A 17,554-nucleotide genomic window follows, 5' to 3' on the forward strand; every position below is an offset into this window, starting at 1 on the left:
TATGATCTCTGTACTGTTATATCACTGTATCTTCCCTGTACTGTGACATTCCTGTACTGTGTGCATTATCCCTGTACTGTGACATCACTCCGTGTATTATCCCTGTACTGTGACATCCCTGTACTGTGTGTAAGCCCATTCGCTATGTACAGTGATTAGGGCTCCTCTATAATAAGCATCAGTCACACATAGACGACATCCTCTGTATAAAGCAGCTGACTGACGGCCCAGGACTGGGTGGAGTTTCTTTGATGACGTCGCCCCGCCCCTTCCCCAGCATGCTCGGTGGTGTCAATGTAGCTTCCTGCTCTCTGTTTGTGCACCAATAACATAGAACTAACATGCTAGGTACCGTCACACAACGTGACGGGAGGCCTGCCCAATCAGAAGACACCCTTGTGGCCGATCTGGCGAATCCGTTCTTTGTGTCTGAGTAGAGGTGGGATTGTGGTGGCGGCAGCAGGTTGGGTTGGCCTGCGGTGCGGGAGAGGAGGGGGCTCTGTGTGAGGAGGAACATGGAAGTTGTGCGGAGTTAGTGGCGGTTCCGCAACGTCTTGTATATTGTACCGTCTGGTGTGAACTGTGTCAGCGGATAGAGACAACATGGAGCAGCCGGCGCCCAAGAGGTGAGACTGGCGGGTTGTGTCCCATGTAACTGGTGGACACTGGGCCTGGGGGAGAGGAGACAGTGGTCCAGGCCTACATCCTCCAGAGCTCCCATCCCCAATGTACTGTGCTCCTCATCCCCGCACTGTACTGTGCTCCTCATCCCCGCACTGTACTGTGCTCCTCATCCCCGCACTGTACTGTGCTCCTCATCCCCGCACTGTACTGTGCTCCTCATCCCCGCACTGTACTGTGCTCCTCATCCCCGCACTGTACTGTGCTCCTCATCCCCGCACTGTACTGTGCTCCTCATCCCCGCACTGTACTGTGCTCCTCATCCCCGCACTGTACTGTGCTCCTCATCCCCGCACTGTACTGTGCTCCTCATCCCCGCACTGTACTGTGCTCCTCATCCCCGCACTGTACTGTGCTCCTCATCCCCGCACTGTACTGTGCTCCTCATCCCCGCACTGTACTGTGCTCCTCATCCCCGCACTGTACTGTGCTCCTCATCCCCGCACTGTACTGTGCTCCTCATCCCCGCACTGTACTGTGCTCCTCATCCCCGCACTGTACTGTGCTCCTCATCCCCGCACTGTACTGTGCTCCTCATCCCCGCACTGTACTGTGCTCCTCATCCCCGCACTGTACTGTGCTCCTCATCCCCAATGTACCGTGCTCCTCATCCCCGCACTGTACCGTGCTCCTCATCCCCGCACTGTACCGTGCTCCTCATCCCCAATGTACCGTGCTCCCCGCCCCCGCGCTGTACCGTGCTCCCCGCCCCCGCGCTGTACCGTGCTCCCCGCCCCCGCGCTGTGCCGCGCTCCCCGCGCTGTGCCGCGCTCCCCGCCCCCGCGCTGTGCCGCGCTCCCCGCCCCCGCGCTGTGCCGCGCTCCCCGCCCCCGCGCTGTGCCGCGCTCCCCGCCCCCGCGCTGTGCCGCGCTCCCCGCCCCCGCGCTGTGCCGCGCTCCCCGCCCCCGCGCTCCCCGCCCCCGCGCTCCCCGCCCCCGCGCTCCCCGCCCCCGCGCTCCCAGGCAACACCTGTGGTGTGCATTTTTCGTGCAGTGTGACATTTCTGTGTACATTATCCTGATGACAGTCTTATATGTTTTAACTGCCTGCCTGATGCACATCTGCTGCTTGTCTGAATTGTGCCCGCTGTCTGCTTTGCACCCCCTGCATGCGTGCTATGCGCGTGCCGGTGTGCCCGCCACCTGCCTGCCTGATATCTGCTGTCAGACTGTAATCTCTAGACCTAACCATAACTTGATATTTGTAATTTTCCTGTGACTGAGCAGTTCATCATTTTCCATCTGTTATTCATCCTGAAAATTGTCTCTTGGTTAAGGCTATTGAGTGGGCACATGGGAAGAACTGAGGATAAGGCCCCTTCCACACTAGCGAGTGTGATGCGATGAACTCGCATCACACTCGCAATGCAAGCTGCCGGGAACGCACGGCCCGAACGCTGCACCGCGGGAGTGAACTGACATGCTGAGTTCACTCCCGCGGTGCAGGGTTCGGGCCGTGCGTTCCCGGCAGCTTGCGTTGCGAGTGTGATGCGAGTTCAGCGCATCACACTCGCTAGTGTGGAAGGGGCCTAAGGCATATGGGATTTTGGAATGTTTCTTGGTGTATCTGGAGATAAGGGGCTGCCTTATAACTTCCTGTCTCCCCCAGCCACATCATTGACATAACGGTGCACATCCATCTGTTCTCAGTGGACATGTTTATGGGGAGAATGCTGGAGACGGCTGATAAGTCTATAGTTATCTTGTGGCTGAGGATTAGGTGGAGCTTTGCATCTCAATCCGCTCTGGCCCAAATGTGTTCCTTTTTGGTGTAGTCCTCGGCTGTCATACTGTATATTTCTACAGTACACAGCGTCTTATATACACTGATTCCTTGCAGATTTCCTTACAGATCTGCAGCAGAATTTGTCATATTGAATCCCTCTTATTCTTTATTCTCTGCTACTAATACAAATTTTCCACATGCAAATCCTTAAAGAGAACCCGTCAGGCAAAATAACCCCCCTAAACTAAATATATTTTCATAAACTACCATTAGAGAGCATTGCCTCTATCCCTTCATTGTCCCTCTACATGCCTGTAAACCTAAGCAATGAGGTCCTAAAGCTGTATGCAAATGACCTGTGAAATGTCCAATGAGTCATTAGCATATTCAAGCTGTCCACCTTATTCATGAGTGGGAAGTACAGCCACACCCCCAGTGCTTGACTGACAGCCTGTATAATGATGTGAGGCTGTATAATGATGTGCTTCCTGGTGCTGGTGCCCCCTGCAGCCTGTGTGTGCATGTGTGTGTGTATAGGAGAGATACAGCAGCTCCAGGCAGCCATGTTACAGCAGAACATGTCAGATTCATGTGTAGCTGATGTCTATGTCTCTCACTTGTGTATTAGGAGGATGCAGCATGTCAGCAGATGCAGCACTGATACCAGCAATACTTTACTATACATTACACACAGACCTGAGCAGGGGGAGGAGAGGGGAGGGGTAACAGGGGTGACATCACTGCCTCTGACCATGTGAGCAGCCTCATTTACATAATAAAGAAACAATGATTTTATAATGAATAATGTATGAAATAACTAGATAAAGGCTGGGATGGGATCCTTGTGAGCTGCTCCAACAGGTAGAGGCAACAGAAATAGTGACAGAGACCTGATGACAGGTGTCCTTTAAAGAAATCTTGCTGCATCTACAATGCATTTACATATTTTTGTTGAATAGGTCAGTCAAGTCTCTAGCTGCCTTCTAGCCCCAGCATAACAAATTGCCCCTGAGGCTTGTATGGTCTGACATGTACGATATCCCCGGTCCAGCGTGGGCTCAGGCCCTGAACTCATTGCGTTGTAGAGCAAAGTGAGCTCTGGAACGGTTTGAGGCATTATCTACTGACTCTACAGGTTTGTACAGCAGCTCTCTGGCATACTCAGAAATGTAAGTTCACCCACTCATGGTCAGTACGGAATATGTAGCAGACACAAGCGATTTTGTGAAAGTGGACATGTAATGAAGGAGAATATAGGTCTGTAGTTCGTTGTTGTTGTTCATGGGCTATTTGTGTTTTTAACTGATGACACCCTGACACATCCATTTTATGTGTTATTCATGGATCCACATGGAGGCTGCAGAAAACTCATCAGGTCCTATTCCTTCCTGTGGTTACGGCTTCCGGCCCTAAGGCTGCATTCACACGACCGCAAGGGGGATGTATATACGGCCGACGTATATATGGCCGATATACGTCCCCCATAGATGGCTATGGGTGCGCGGTGCCCTACAGGAGCAGTACGGTGCCGCACATGTGCAGAACCATACCGCCCCGTACCCCGTGGAAAAATAGGACATGTCCTTTTTTTGTTGCAAAATACCGTTTGATGAAAAAGGAAGAAACGGACACTAAGATTAAAAAGTTGATCATATTGTGAGACGGCTCGGGGATGTTTTTGTATTCGGAGAGAAAAGAAAGCTGCAGATTATCGGCGGTGACTGGGGACGCCTTGTGTGTTAGTTCAGTGACCTGACTACTAGTATATCATCATTCCCAGCCAGACACGGATGGCTGTGGCCTTCAGTACGACCTCAGGGGTATAGGCCGCATTGCATCACTATTCTGAGTCATCCGTTCCCATAACTCCCCCATAACTCTAGGGAAAAATATTTCACAGCTCGAAGGACTGTAGTGTTTCACTTATAAAACTTCTCCCTATATATAATGAAGTTATGATTCAGTGATGTGAAACACCCATAGCAATCACATATTACCGGGGTATCCATTCATGCCATACAGAATGGCTGGCATGGTCTATTCACATGTCAGGAATCATACCAGATGCCATATTTACTGTATTTCTGCCAAGCTAAGCGTATTCTTATAGTTTTTCTTAAAGGAAAAATATGATGGCAGATATTTAGTCCCCACATATTTAGTATTCCCACAAAGACCAGCTTCTTAGATATACTATAAAAATAACACATTCTCTAATTCACTATTAATAAAAATATAGCATTTCACATAAATAATTCCAACCTGTGTCAGTCCGGATGTACACAATTTTGGTTGCCCCAGGAACCGACCATAAAACTTCTGATTATGGTGGGGGAAGGGTGGATTCTTCTCTTGAATAGCTTCCCTTGCCTGCACAATGCAGTACTCTACATACTGTGCCTCCAACTTCAATTGCAGTACCAGTTCAGACACAGGCACTTCCTGGCGGCAAGCAGGAGTGTGCAAAGACTTGCTCTACAAGCAACTGGCAAGATAAGAACTGTCTGTGTTATAGCTGAGATGTAGCAGAGCTGACAGCGTCTTTGTGTTTTATATCCATCTCATGGATCTCTTTATCTCTGATCAGTCATATGTCTCTTTCTATGTGTGAGATACTAGTAGAATCTTCAGAAGATAAATGAAAGTGTAGATTAACCTGGACCCTGATAATCTAAGCACAGTGTCAGCACACAACACCCCAACACCTTCCCCCACTCTGGAATCTTACACTGACCATCACTGAATGATAGGAGCTAAATCAGGAATAAAACTGAGTACAATTGTAAAGTAAAGAGGATAAAATTATCTTCATTGTGTAAATATCACTAGGGGATAAAAATTTGAGAACTCTGTAGTGATTCTCTGGTCCTGCTGGTCTGGGTGGAAATCTTGTCATATTTAATATATATTACTAATAACATATGCCCAAATACTTGTATTTTGTGTACTGTAAAATATCATTAGGTTATGTAACTATTTCAGGCATCTCAGGTTCTTCTCTCGGCTATATCTTACATATTAGACATGCTTGAAATCATTCCCTTTGTCCGCCTTGGAATTAAAAGCAATCCAGCCCCAGTCTACCTCTGTCTTGTGGTGGCTACATAAATTATGGATGCATTCTTCTGTATTTTTAGGAATCCAGTCATGAGAATAAGAAGGTTTCAGCCTCTTTGAATAATACTAGCAATGGGACCTTAGAAGGTCTTTAAAGTTTGATAACTTCAACCTCAAATAAACACCACCGGAAAATACCTATTTTTTTTTTTTTTGCAAAAATAAGACCATGATGTGGAAGTACAGGCGCTTCCCTACTTAACCCCATAGCGCAATAAGACGTACCCTTACGTCTTACTGCGCATGGGGGAGTATGAAGAGGGCTCACAGGCTGAGCCCTCTTCATACTCACCGGGCATTTGCTTCATAATGAAGCAAACGCCCGTCGCTAACACCCGCGATCGGTGCTTGCACCGATCGCGGGTGTTAACCCTTTGATTGCCGCCGGCAAAGCTGCCGGCGGCATTAAAGAGCCGGCGGCGCGTGGGCGCCGCCATCTTGGCTCCGATCGTCACTCCCCGTGACGTCACCGGGGAGCGGCGATCCGTTGCCATGACAGCCTGGGATCACACAAAGATCCCAGGCTGTCATGATCGAGGCTATCTATTACAATGTGCGATCTGCACATTGTAATAGATGGTATGCAAAATCCCCATATACTGCCATACTGTAGTATGGCAGTATATGGTAGGATCAATCAGACAACCTAGGGTTAAAGTACCCTAGGGAGTCTGTAAAATAGTAAAAAAAATAAATAAAAAAAAGTAAAAAAAAAAAAATTATATTAAAAAAACATAAAAATTCAAATCACCCCCCTTTCCCTAGAACTGATATAAATATAAATAAACCGTAAAAATCATAAACACAATAGGTATTGCCGTGTCCGAAAATGCCCGATCTATCAAAATATAATAACCGTTTTTCACTGCGTTAAACCCCGTAGCGGAAAATAGCGCCCGAAGTCGCAAATGGCATTTTTTTGCCATTTTGAAAAATAGAAAAAATTCTATAAAAAGTGATCAAAATGTCGAACAGTCCTAAAAATAGAAGCTTTGAAAACGTCATCAGAAGTCGCAAAAAATGACACCACCCACAGCTCCATACACCAAAGTATGAAAAAGTTATTAGCGCAAGAACACGGCAAAATGAAGAATTTTTTTTCTGTACAGGAGGTTTTAATTTTTGTAAATGTATGAAAACATTATAAAACCTATACAAATTTGGTATCCCCGTGATCGTACCGACCCAATGAATGAAATAGACATGTCATTTGGGGTGCACAGTGAAAGCTGTAAAAACCAAGCCCACAAGAAATGGCGCAAATGTGTTTTTTCATCATTTTCACTGCATTTAGAATTTTTTTCCCGCTTCCCAGAACATGGCATGGAATATTTAATACCATCACTACGAAGTGCAATTTGTTACGCAGAAAATAAGCCATCACACAGCTCTGTACATGGAAAAATAAAAAAGTTATAGATTTTTGAAGGTGGGGAGTGAAAAATAAAAACGCAAAAACGAAAAAGGGCCTGGTCCTTAAGGGGTTAAGGACAGATGACCCCTGGTTAAAGACAGACCCCTCTGCCCACTGTGACCTCTGGTGAAGCTCTCTGGATGTTACTATAGTCCCAGACTGCAATAATCATCTGTAAGGTGTCTACAATGAAGCTTTAATTGACATGCTTTGTGCAGCGCTGCGTAATCTGTGTGTGCTATATAGATAAAGGAATTATTATTATTTATTGATAATTCTTGGTCCCATTACAGCAAAACATTTTTAAACTCCGATTGTCAATGGGGAATTTTTTTTTTTTTTTTGTGTGGATCTACAATTTTCGACATACATAGTAATTCAACTTAAGAACAAACATATGGAACCTATCTTGTATGTAACCCGGGGACTGGCTGTAGTGTGTTTCAAATAAATCACAAATTTCTTTCAAGGAATTCTGGAAACCCGCTTGTAGACAAGGACAGGGGTAACACAAATAAAACCCTCCATGCTCGTGCTTGTCTGACTTCCATTACCAGGAACCCCCGCCCCGGTCTGCAGTATCTCTGGCCCAGTTTGATAAATCAGTGGCCTCAGTGGTGCAGTGATGTCTTAGCAGATGGGAACATTTAGTTTTTTTTTTTTACTTGATTTTGACATGGAAACACACTGACCTTATTATTATCTTGTTTGATACATAAGTCATATGATTTTCTTATTACGTCTGTAAACTCAAAGGAACAATTATGATATTGTGTTTAGTTCAGAACCCAAAGTAGAGATGACCATAAATTTGTAAATCACTTCATCTTACAGTCGCAGGAATATGTTGTGACAGCTCTACTCATATGCACACACACGTGTGAATGGGTTGGGTTTGTTGGGCAACTTTTTATTTTTTTTATTTTTTTTATTATTCAAATAGTTTTTATTGGATTACGTTATTTTGAAATTAGAAATGCAGTAACAACAAAAACGGGAAGGAACAATACAAGTGTACATCAAATGAATAATAGTGTCATTTGGACACGAAAAGATCAGAGTATGTAGCATTACTTTGTGGCTATGCATCTAAATCCATCTGGAGTTAGATTTAAAAAAAACAAAATAATAATAATTTTTTAAACCTAGGATCACCGGGGGACTTTAAGAGCATCGGACTCCATACATATGTCTAATGAAGGCTTCTCTTTAAAGGGTCACCACATTTTCACAAATATAGCGAGTAACAGGTTCCATAGACACCCATAGACTCTCAAAGACACCCATTTAAAGTAATTCTACCACCAGAATCAAAGATTGTAAACTAAGCACACTGACATGCAGGTGAGTACCCCCTCTGGCAGGATTCACCCTTATTTAAGCTTCCTATGACCTTGTTTTTAGGGAAAAAAAGGCTTTAAAATGAAGCAAATTAATACCTGTGGAGCCTGAGGCCCCATAGGCTCATTTGCATAATTTTAAAAGCCTTTTTTTTTGTTAAAACCTGGGAATGAGAAGCTAAAAGAAGAGCAGATCCTGCCAGAGGGGGGGGGGGACACCAGTAGGTCAGTGCTTGGTTTACAATCCTTCATCCTGGTGTTAGATGTCCTTTAACTGACCCCCATCTTTTATTTAAAAATTATTTCCCTTGCATCTCCATAAAACAACTTTGTTACATTACCTGACACCAGAGGGGATGTGTCCTGCTCAGCCGGTCCTTTCTTTCTATTCCTGCCTCTGCCACCTCACTATTAAGTACTTCATATCGTTTCACCAGGGTGTTGTAACTTAAGGTCCTTTGTTACCTAAAATTTGCTTTCTATCGCTTGAAATCACAGCAGCCTTCATTGACTTCTAGTTCTTTCCACCCCCATGGAGACCGCTGTGATTTTATGTGATCAGATACATGCGTGGGGTAGATTCGGCAAATTTTATGGGGAAATGGATCTTCGATGACATCACCCTGATCACATGACATGAATGTAATACAAGGCACTATGTAAAAAAAAAAGGGCATATTTATTATAAATAAACAGAGCTGTATGTGTCTGTAGTTGAATATTGGTAGATGGTCCTTAAATACTAGTTCCATACAGCAGCATGTCTGAGCTGTGAGACCTGTAAATTGGGAACAAGGAGGCAAGGCAGTGCCCGAGATTGACACAGAGCTGTCAGTCAAATTAAGGGGGTATGGTTCAATGTCAGCCTGTGAGAAACAGAGTCATATCTTGAATAAGAGGGTCAAGTATGCAAATTTGCATATCAAAAACTTAAGGTAGTTAAGGAACATTTCCTCACTGGCAGCTAATTTTAGGTAATATGGGAAGCACTTGTAACCCTTTATCAGCAGGCATTACTGTTTTGGGAGGTTAAATTCTGGTGAAGGGTCTTCTGTAATAAGTGGTCTATCGCAGATTATGAGGACAACCAAATAAATCTGGCGCTGTCGTTCTGCTTCAACTGAATATCTGTACCAGCCGTTCGCTTTGCATAAATTTATTGCAAATCCATTGGTTGACGAGAGCCCAAGCTAAGCTCCGCCCACATTCGTTTAAAGTAGTCTTTAGCACTTTTGTTCTGTAACAGACTTTTAGTTTTCTGATATATAAACAAAATAAAATTTCCCCCACTATAAATATAGAGCTGCGTGTGTTTCGGTGGCAGACAAGCGATACATGGGATGAAATATTCATAAGGGTCGAGCGCGTCTTGTAGTTGGGAGTCATCTATCGAGCACTTGCCAGCTTTCTGGATTGCATTGTCACTAGTAGCCGGCTCGCATTTCTTTCCCCTCTAACCTTCTTCATTTTCCGCATCATAAAAAAACAGGAAGTTACGGTGACTGTCGTCTTGCAGAAATGTATTTTAGGGCACAGGCCATTTTTTGTGGTTAGAAAAACCTAAAATATGTGAGCGATTTAGCAATGTAATAACTGTATGACCTGTGTACAGAGCTCCAGTTGCTGATTCCTGTCAGTAATTTCCACTTGCAACCTTATCCCCGGCTCGTTTTTTTTTTTTCGGAACAATGGTGAGGACGGAGGCCGGAGTTCCTGTCGGTAGCTTATAGACAGGTGCACTGTAAGAATTTATTATTGTCCTCTATTCAGACCTTTCTATTAACAAGCATATAATGCAGCAGCTGTGTGCGGCCGGTTAGCCCCGACGTAAAACAGACCACCAAAAATTTGCTTCATGTTTTTATGGCAGGACGGGTTCACAGATGCGCGTTATGATGCAATGGGATAAGTTTGCCAGCGTTTGTTTCCACCCTGGATATATTGAGTATTTCTTATCTGCAGAGCGTGTAGTTGTAGGGAATATTGGTGCAGTGTCCTCCGTTCATGGTGGAGATGTTTGTCAGGCTTCTGGGGTAGTGAATCCCCTAGACTACCGTGGACGATGACACAAGCCAACACCTGGGTCCGGAATCTTAAGTGGCACCCGGTCTTCACCAGAGCCCACCGCAAAGTAGGTTGGTCTTGCTGCGGCGGGATACCACAAGGTCGTTTCACAGGTGCGACTTGTCCGCGTTGGCAGCCAAGGTCGAGGTACAGAATCAGCAGGCAATCTTGTTGTTGGGGACAGGCAGTTGATCAAGGTTGGAGAAGGAGCAGGAGGTCAGGGCTGGCAGCGGAGGAGCGAAGTCAAGAACAGGTCCGGGATCACAACAGGAAATCAAAACACAAGCAGGAGACACAGGGAACCGTTTTCTCATCAGCAAACAGCACAAAGATCCGGCTGGGAATGCTGGGATAAGCCGGCCTTTATGGGAATCTGGGAAGTGGCGAGCACCAATCAGCGTTGCGCTGGCCCTCTAAATCTGCGAGCCCATAGTGAGCGGGGACGTGCATGCACTGACCAGTCGGGACAGGAGCAGGAACGCGGAGAGGTAAGTGAGGTTGTTGTTGGGATTTCCCACTGTCGGCTGAATTCAATTTCCCCAACTCTACTTAGCTGAACTTTACTACAATATTACATTCTTAGGGGTTTGAACCCACCTTGTGAATTGACCCTTAGGTTGTATCCACACAGGATGTATGTGTAGTATGAAATCTACAGGCAAGACCTCTAGTGTATATATGGGATGGGTTTTCCCAATATCTTATCCACATACCATACATGTGACTAAAACCTACAGCGCAAACTGATCTAAACTGCAAGTTTCTGACCTGCAGGAAGTCAACTGATGCTGTGAGGTAACCCTGTGGCTTTCAATTTTGCAATACAGAGCATGAAAGGAGAGGGAGACGTACAGCGATTTGTGTTGGTTTACTGCCCCGAATGCCACAATGTTTCAAAAATCAAAAGCAAAAAACCCCCCCCCAAAAGCCCTATTTCCCACTGTATATTTTTTTTACCAGATGTTTGCATAGCAGAGTATAGTTACTATGTTGTTCTGTACAGTAAAAAATGAAAAAAAGAAGTTATATTAAAATCTACCAAACTGATGGAGATCGAAATAAGTGGATTTGGTGGGTTTCATTCTTGCCGACCATGTACGCCATTTTTGTTTACAGGTTTTAGTGGTACCCTCATAAACGGAAAATTATCATTACAGCTGGTTTTCCACTCAGCATTGGTGGAGACTGATGTTGACGTTGATGACGGTCTGGAGGATAACCGGACACTGGCGTCGGCTTTCTAGTCTGCGGGGCAACCAGACTCTGGCGTCGGCTTTCTAGTCTGCGGGGCAACCAGACTCTGGCGTCGGCTTTCGAGTCTGCGGGGCAACCAGACTCTGGCGTCGGCTTTCGAGTCTGCGGGGCAACCAGACTCTGGCGTCGGCTTTCGAGTCTGCGGGGCAACCAGACTCTGGCGTCGGCTTTCGAGTCTGCGGGGCAACCAGACTCTGGCGTCGGCTTTCGAGTCTGCGGGGCAACCAGACTCTGGCGTCGGCTTTCGAGTCTGCGGGGCAACCAGACTCTGGCGTCGGCTTTCGAGTCTGCGGGGCAACCAGACTCTGGCGTCGGCTTTCGAGTCTGCGGGGCAACCAGACTCTGGCGTCGGCTTTCGAGTCTGCGGGGCAACCAGACTCTGGCGTCGGCTTTCGAGTCTGCGGGGCAACCAGACTCTGGCGTCGGCTTTCGAGTCTGCGGGGCAACCAGACTCTGGCGTCGGCTTTCGAGTCTGCGGGGCAACCAGACTCTGGCGTCGGCTTTCGAGTCTGCGGGGCAACCAGACTCTGGCGTCGGCTTTCGAGTCTGCGGGGCAACCAGACTCTGGCGTCGGTGTTTTCATGTTTGTTTGTAGCTTGAAACTTGATCCGACTACCCAATTGTTTAACTGTCCCTAAACTTTAGAAAGCTCCTTCCTTGAGGGATTTCTTGACCAACTTCACCTTGTACATCCATTTTGGGCTTGGGGAGCAGGTAAAGATGTATTTGTCAGCGGCTTACCTCCACTAGAACAAAACCAAAACTTGTATGTTGAAAGCCAGTGGCCTGATCCTTCTTCCATCTTCCGTGAGCCCCTTAGATAGTTGGCCGGACCACTACTAATTGGGAGCATTCGTTGATAAACTCATCAGGTGTATGGTCAGGTCACAGTGTTTGGGATGTGACTGTCCTCATCCTCCCAACTATTGATCCTTTGTATATTGTGAATATTCCACCTCGTGAATGTGTTGTCCTCATGTCTATGTGTTTCTTTTTCTTTTATTAGCAAACTTAAAAAGCTGAGTGAAGACAGCTTGACGAAACAGCCAGAAGAGGTCTTTGATGTTCTCGAAAAGCTTGGCGAAGGGTGAGTGTAAAATGTAATATTCTTTTTATCACTTGTGCAGGGATTCGGGGATAAAATGGGGTCTGTTAAATTTGCTTTAAAGCGTGACTGTAAAGTGTTTTATTAGACCTTTTTATACTGCATACATTGAAATGTTCTGGGAGATCTCGCTTATATTTACGCACGGGAACGCTCTAATATTGGAAAATATTAAAAATGATCAATGCCAGAGTCTTTTATATAAAAACACTCAAGGTTCTCGTTTCACGTTTTTGTTGTCTATACTGCAATCCCTAAAAGCGATGCTTTCTATAAAGTTGATATTTTGATTTGATATTTATTACATTGGAAAGATGGGGTTTCCGTTTTGGAAGAATTCATTTCCCTCCCCCAGTCTGGTTTTTCTTTTTCATTGTTAATAATGTTTTTGCGTGTCCCCGTCCGGCGGTTTATGTTGTGGAGCGAGATGCATTATAGACTTTATTGAAAACAATATAAAGGATCGTTTTATCACTGGAAGTTAAATTTCTTAATATCAAAAGAAAATTTTGGCACAGGGTCACTTGAATTAAGGACACAGCGTGAATATTTAGGCCGTATAAAAACCAAATAGGGCAATTTTTATATCTGATTACTTTCTAAGTAAGAAACCCTTATAGATGGAGGGAAGCCAGATCCTATAAACAAACGGGAAGAATATTAAACTTTATATGAAATGATGAATAAATAAATGAAAAAGACAAAAACTTCATACACGGTCAACAAAGTTGCTATGTATTTTCTACTGCTTTCTTTACCCTATCCCTTTCAATCTTTTGTTTACCCTACAGTATAAGATCATGTGGACAAGGGTCCCAAGAAGTTGAGATATTTCCATGCTAATTTCAAGATTATAGGGAGCTTACAGTTAAAGTGGTTGTCCAGTAGTGGAAAAACATAACATTTTTCTGTCAAATACAGCACCTCTGTTTTTCCCTTTAAAAAACAAACAGAACAATACCCATGTTGTGCTGTTCGCCCTTTTCTTTCCAAAGTTATGGCATTTTCTGTTATGGAAGTGTTTGACATAAATATTTCCCACTTGAGGTAAAAAGGGGGGAGACCTGGCTCTTCCTGTACTTGCTCTGAAGTTGAGGCCAATTCAAGCTGCCCACAGATCCCATGATATCTTGTTTTCTCTATCAAAGTAATTTAGCATTAAATCAATTTAGTTTCCCACAGTGCACATGCAGGATGTATATGGTGACCAGTCTGTCAGCTTCCATCACATGGAAAAGTAGGTAGCATGTAATAGGTCAGTGGTGGCGAACCTATGGCACTGGTGCCAGAGGTGGCACTCAGTGCCCTTTCTGTGGGCACCCAGGTGTTCTACCCAGCACCGAATTTGCCAGACTTGATTCAAGGCTTCTTCCTATGGTCCAAGACAGCCTTGGACATGCTATGTTAACGATGGATTATCGTTTGAGCTCCTGCTCTGGGTCCCCTGATTCTTCTTCTTCTGGGGACCCTGGAGGGAAGCTATAATCCAAATTTCTCCATCTTCTTTCTATTGTATTGGTGTCCTTAGGACACCAATACGATTGAAACTTGTGATACAGCAGGGATCAATAGGTTACTGCTTAAATTGTTATGTTGGCACTTTGCGACACAAAAGTAGGTTTTGGTTGAAGTTTTGGCACTCTGTCTCTAAAAGGTTTGCCATCACTGTAATAGGTGATAGAAATCATAAGTAAAGCAGTTGCATGAAGTGGTGTGTGAGCACTAAAGGTTTATAGTCCTGAGTATAAGGTGGGGGAAGGGCTGCAGCATGAGGTGAAGAGAGAGAAAGTTCTGTAGAATCATAGGCTGGGATGGAACAGGGGAGATCTTGTACCTTGCTATTCTGCGTAGGAGACATCTGTATCCACAGTCCTGAACACACTCAGCCCTGCTATACACATTGAGAGCACTGTCACATGACCTCCTCCTCTGTGAGCAGGAAGCAGCAACCCCCCCTCTTGTGAGACAATAGACTTTTTGTAGATTTGTTTATCAGACCAGGGCTTGTCAGCACAGGAAGAGGAAGGAGCTTCTTCAGCACTGCATCAAAGGGTTTCGCTAAGAAACTACTGCAAATAGGTAATTTTTTACATCCAAAGAGCTAATGATTTGTGGGAAAAATAACAACTTTAGAGTGATTCTTTAAATTAAAGTTGATAAGTTGTTTATTTTATTATTTTATTGTAACATAAAGAATATTTTGGTTAGGATTCATGCTAGAGCCTAGTGTGTGTTTTTTGTCTGACTTCTTTTGTTACCTCCTCCATCTCCAGCTGCGTGCACCCACCGATTTTGGCATAGTTGGAATTTTTAGTTCCCAAGCAAATTGTGGCATTTTGTTTTCAACATCCAATATTCTAATTGGCGACTCTGGGGTCAGGTGGGCGGGCCTGGGCTGTGTGATTGTGGTTGCGGATGTTGTTGTGGACTTAATATGTAACGTGTGCAGATACGGTGTTTTATCATGTACATAGATCCACTTCGCCTTTTATCACCCGTCTGTGACTAACAGTATCTCTACACTATGTAGTAACTTGGTGACTGTACTTGTAAGAACTTCCTGCTGCTTTTCAGCTGTGGGTTTTTGTTCCTTGATATAGTAACCGTTCTCTCTTTACTATTCTTAGAAGGGGAAGCGACCTGCTCCCTCTGCTGCTTGTCATGTCCTGCTGCAGAACAGTAGCAGAACCTTTCCCTTTTTCACCTCCTGGATGATTGTTTATGTTTAGTTTATGTCTCTGTACAGACGCAGAAGGAGAAACTGTATCCTCAGCCTCTCCGCAGGGATCCACTTCCCATGTAGTCACTTGCTTTACTTGTGCCAAAACAATCTACGCTCATTACGGCAATAATAGTAGGAAAAGGATGTTCCTAGATCAGTGCTCGCTGTAATAATCATTGCTCCTCTTTAGGAAAAACTGGGTGACGTGCTGCAGACAGCTCTCTTTTTTTTTTGGATTCCACTGTTTGCTTTCTCTTTTATTCATGCTGGAAGTGTATGACTTTCATGACCGCATGAGTGTTCCCTAGTCGGGAAATGGGATGGCATCACTTGGGGCGTTGGTGAATCCAGTGTAGTGTAGTGGGGCTTATAATCTAATCATCCTACCAGTATGTTTTGGAGAGTGGGAGGAAACCGGAGGGCCCGCAGGAAACCCACGGAAACACGGAGAGAACATACAAACTCTTTGCAGATGTTGACCCTGGGACTTGAACCCAGGTCCCCAGCGCTGCAAGGCTGTAATGCTAACAACTAAGCCTCAGTGCTGCCCCATAGATGTCTACGATGCTCCTTATCGGACTCTTCTATTTCAGCCACAGATTTAGATGATAGAGGGAGATTTCAGATGCTTAAAGGGGTTGTCTACTTTCATCAAATAATTGATATGGTTTGTGTAAGGAAAAGTTATACAACTTTCCAATATACTTTCTGTATCAGTTTTCTTCCTATTTCCTAGATCTCTGCTTGCCGTTCTGCTATAGAAAGCTTCTATGTTTACTTCCATTGGACAGAAATGTGACCATGGTCACACAGGTGCACTGCTTGTTATATCACAAAAAGTATCTTCAGATCCGTGTGATATAACAAGCCGTGCACCTCTGTGGCCATGGTCAGATTTCTGTCCACTGGAAATAACATAGAAGCTTTCTATAGAAGGACAGCAAGCAGAGATCTAGAAAACCGTAAGGATTTCATACAGAAAGTATATTGGAAAATTGTACAACTTTTCCTTACACAAACCATATCAATTATTTGCTGAAAGTGGACGACCCCTTTAACCACAAGACCTGTAGATAGTTTAGTCTCCCAAATCGCCCGAAAAGATGATTTTTAATCTCTTTAAAACTTTTTTGTGGAGGAAATACCGGGTGGGAAGGCGCTAAGTGTATCTCTAAGAATATATTCTCTTTAATTATTATAAGACAAATGTAAGTATTTAGTACAGACAATCTCTCAGGGGGGCGACCGGACTCTATAAAGTGTAACTGGCTGCTAGCGGGGTCTGTTTGGCCTCCACCACCATCTCTTGTATTCTCTCCCCTTGTTGTGGGTAAAGTTTGCGGACTGACTTTGCTTCCCATTGTTGCCCTGATTTTCTTTGTTGAGCAGCTACAATCACTAGTGACATACAGTGGCAGTGGCAGATGTTGTATCAGGCGGGATCTGTGTTTCAATGCCGCAGAAATGGCAACGTAATAACATAATGATATCAGAACAACGGCTCCAGATGTTTCTTGTATCAATCTGAAAAGCTTTGATAACAAAACTCGGGCAGATGTAAGATTATAGGGAGAGCGCTGGGCAGATGGTGGAACGTAGCATGGAAGATGGGTCTGAAGTGCATTGTTTGGGATGATTAGATGAGTTTTTTTAATTAAATAGCACAAAATTCTCTGCATTTACTTCTATTTAAAGGGAACCCGTCGCCACAATTCTCACAAATGAAGGTGGGGCCATACCACCCTTATTATAGCTAAATGGTTGACTTGCTTTGTTATCTTACCTGGCATCCAGCAGTGAGTCGGCCCACCTCCGTCTTCACTCGCCTCACCATTCAGCACTTCCTGTCATGTGACCGGGGCGATGTCCTCTAAAATCCTTAACCCCCCAACATTTGCAAAAACTACTTTCATGTTCGTCGCTTAACCCATTTTTCGATATCGGTAGCGATTTATTGGAGAGGGCTCATGGGCATATTGCAGCAAACCCTGACCGGTAACACTGGCATGTATGTATCTGATCACATGAAATCACAGCATCCATGGGCTTCTTCTCCTCCCCATGCCTCCATGGTGGCATTCTGTGATTTCATTTGATCAGATACATACATGCCAGTGTTACCGGTAAGTGTT

General features: G+C 44.7%; 1 protein-coding gene across 1 annotated transcript in view; it reads left to right on the forward strand.

Annotated features, from left to right (window-relative positions):
• Positions 1-274: 274 nt before the first annotated feature.
• STK3 (serine/threonine kinase 3) overlaps positions 275-17,554 on the forward strand; it is a 157,028-nt gene continuing 139,748 nt past the window's right edge. The window contains exons 1-2 of the mRNA XM_072151508.1: positions 275-626; positions 12,602-12,682. Coding sequence (XP_072007609.1) covers positions 604-626; positions 12,602-12,682 — 104 coding nt within the window. The 5' untranslated portion in view covers positions 275-603. The remainder of the gene's footprint in view (positions 627-12,601; positions 12,683-17,554) is intronic.

This window comes from Engystomops pustulosus, chromosome 5, assembly GCF_040894005.1.
Source record: "Engystomops pustulosus chromosome 5, aEngPut4.maternal, whole genome shotgun sequence".
Lineage (NCBI taxonomy): Eukaryota > Metazoa > Chordata > Amphibia > Anura > Leptodactylidae > Engystomops > Engystomops pustulosus.